Raw genomic sequence first — 2,670 nt, forward strand, 5'->3', positions numbered from 1 at the left:
CTCCTGAATTCGACACTTCGCTTCGACACGCCCATTTCTTGGGTCCAGAAGTTTCTGTTCTTATCTTACTGGCGGGAACCCTGAATGTCGGGACGCTTTGGCATAACTATGCCATGTTAATAATTACCTAATTGACTGGACTTTTATATAAATAATTTTGAGACTAAACTTACAAACAACCCTATACCTTCCTCTTGTGACTCCGCATAGCAATACGGGACGGATTAGTCCATCTCATTTAATCTATTCTTATAGCTTGGAAAATCCGCCTAAAAACCAGCTATTATTATTTTCCTGATAACTTACTCCTGGAATTCCTACGTTCTTTGGAATGCACTTTGTGCGTTGTTTGAAATATCGATTTTTCTCTTTATACTAGATGCTCAACACATGGCGCCGACAGTTTAAGTGAACTTGTTCAAAAATATTGCTAAATTTCTCCGAAGGACGACGCTACCTCCTTGAAAACTCTTAACTTTCGGTAATTTCTGTTGACTGAAATATTTTACTTTTTGGCCCATCCGTTTCGAGAACTAATAAATAAATTACTACGCGTTCCGGCTTTTGTTACAATTTAAAAAAGATTCACCAAAATCTAGATTAGTTTTGCGTCGACTCTAAGTCATAAATTTACACTAGGTACCTTAAATTGTAGGTAATTTAATTGCCTACGACATAAAATGTCTAATTTTCCGATACGTCGCGTCGTCTAGATTTTCTTGGGCAGTAAAAAAAGTGAAAAAAACAAGTAAATTTGACACAATTTGCCAACTTAGCGTCGCTTCTTTCGAGTTACTTTTTTGATATTATCATTCTGCATACCCTTCCCATCATAAAGGGCAATAAAATGTCTACAAACAATTTTTTCAAGCTTTCTGGCTTTATGATTTAATTCGACTGGAGTATTTGACCCGTCAATGAAAGGATACACCGGAAGAAGTTATGAAAAAGATGTTAATGATAATAATTGCAATAAGTTGTAAAACGACATTTTATTTTCTACAAACAAAATACATATTTACAAACTATCCTGATTAGAAGACGAGTCTAAATATAAATGAGAAAATGACCCATACTGTCCACAACAAAAAGATGACTATTACTGTTTTAGTCAATTGATTTAACCAGTACAGCCTGAAAAAAATCAAATCACAATTTTTGCCACTTCTTAATCTGACAATGTGTATCCTCTACATGCAGTGTGTAATGTGCTGTTCATTTCGCATAGTGTTCGAATATATGTATAAGCACAGACTGTTCCCTTTAAAAGTCGCCACCTTACCTTACTCGAAGCTTCTGTCCAGCTGGGAGCGTCTCTAAGGGGTCCTTCATCAAGTATATCCGCAACCCCAGGGTGTAGTACTCCAAAGATTCCTCCCAGTCAAAATCCTTGACGTCGCAGTAGAAGATCTTCTTGTCCTCGTCGGACATCCTGCCTATAAGTCCCCTCAGTTTTCCAGTTTCGAAAGTCCAGTCGTTCATTTTAAAATAAAGCAGCATCTTCTCTGCTTTGTAAAGTTTCCGATATATATTTCGCATCCTGCAAGGAAAAAAGCAATAATATTGTCCAGGAAATATAGAGTTGGAAGCGACTTTTTGTTTCGGCAAGCTGAATTTATCACTATAGATGCTAAATATTATGTACAATAACGTATTAGTTTCCACAGTCATAAAAATGGGGGAAAATTGTTTACAGAGTGGTTAATTTTTATGTAAATTCAAGTTTTTCGCTTATAACTTTGTTCCGTTCATTTCCACGAGAAAACAGTAACGTACTTTTTTTTTCATCTTCAAAAGACCTACAAAACTAGCTCTCGAGCATCAAAAAATATTGAGTAGATCAAAAGTTATAAACAGAAGAACTTTATTTATGACTTTCGAATTAAACATTTATAAACTGCGTTATTATTACCAAAACGTTTTGGCATCGCATCCTCTCATTCCTTATCACCGTTTAATAACTCACACGAAATCTGGAATCGGTAAGTTGAATAGATTACAAGTTATGACCTTATAAACAAATGAACCAATAATTATTAGTCTGGACGATCCCGAGGATTTTCCACAATCGCATTGACTTTTTTCATGATAGATTTCATAATATGGAATACATTGAAATCTATAATTTTTTATATAATTTCAAATTTGCAGCCTGGAATTTTTTTTTATTTTTAAGCCATAATTGCAAAATGAAATATACGACGCACGCGTGTGATATAGTTATATATTATTACATATTCGGAAAGCTTATGAAAAGAGCTTTAAGTAAAAAAAAATCGTCAAGATTCGTTGAAAAACAACGGAGTTACAGACTGTCAAATATATTACTTTCAAGCGAATTTCCCTTATTGAACGGCAGTACTATGAATATTATCGCCATTTTCTTCGGACTCGCTGTCGTTCGCTTCCCCCACCCTTCCGCCGCGCCACGGCTCGCCAAAAATCAAGCGACCCACTGACTTTTGACAATATTTCTTATGCACTTAACATACTTCCACAAATAAAATATTTTTACCTGGGAAAATACTCGGGTTGTCCGTTAGGACAGTATTTTTTTTTACCGCTACCAATCAAATTTGATTAACAATCGGCCGTCAACTTTGACAGTCTGTAACTCCGTTGTTTTTCAACGAATCTTGACGATTTTTTTAATATATAACTATATCACGC

The 2,670-nt window shown here is 35.2% G+C and overlaps 1 protein-coding gene across 1 annotated transcript in view; it reads right to left on the reverse strand.

Annotated features, from left to right (window-relative positions):
* Positions 1–973: 973 nt before the first annotated feature.
* Positions 974–2,670, reverse strand: part of LOC108913679 (fatty acyl-CoA reductase wat-like) — a 20,855-nt gene continuing 19,158 nt past the window's right edge. The window contains exons 7-8 of the mRNA XM_018719267.2: positions 1,283–1,540; positions 974–1,134 (exon numbers count right to left, since the gene is read on the reverse strand). Of these exons, the coding sequence (XP_018574783.1) occupies positions 1,035–1,134; positions 1,283–1,540 (358 nt within the window). The 3' untranslated portion in view covers positions 974–1,034. The remainder of the gene's footprint in view (positions 1,135–1,282; positions 1,541–2,670) is intronic.

The sequence above is a fragment of the Anoplophora glabripennis genome, unplaced genomic scaffold, assembly GCF_000390285.2.
Source record: "Anoplophora glabripennis isolate ALB-LARVAE unplaced genomic scaffold, Agla_2.0 scaffold1286, whole genome shotgun sequence".
NCBI lineage: Eukaryota > Metazoa > Arthropoda > Insecta > Coleoptera > Cerambycidae > Anoplophora > Anoplophora glabripennis.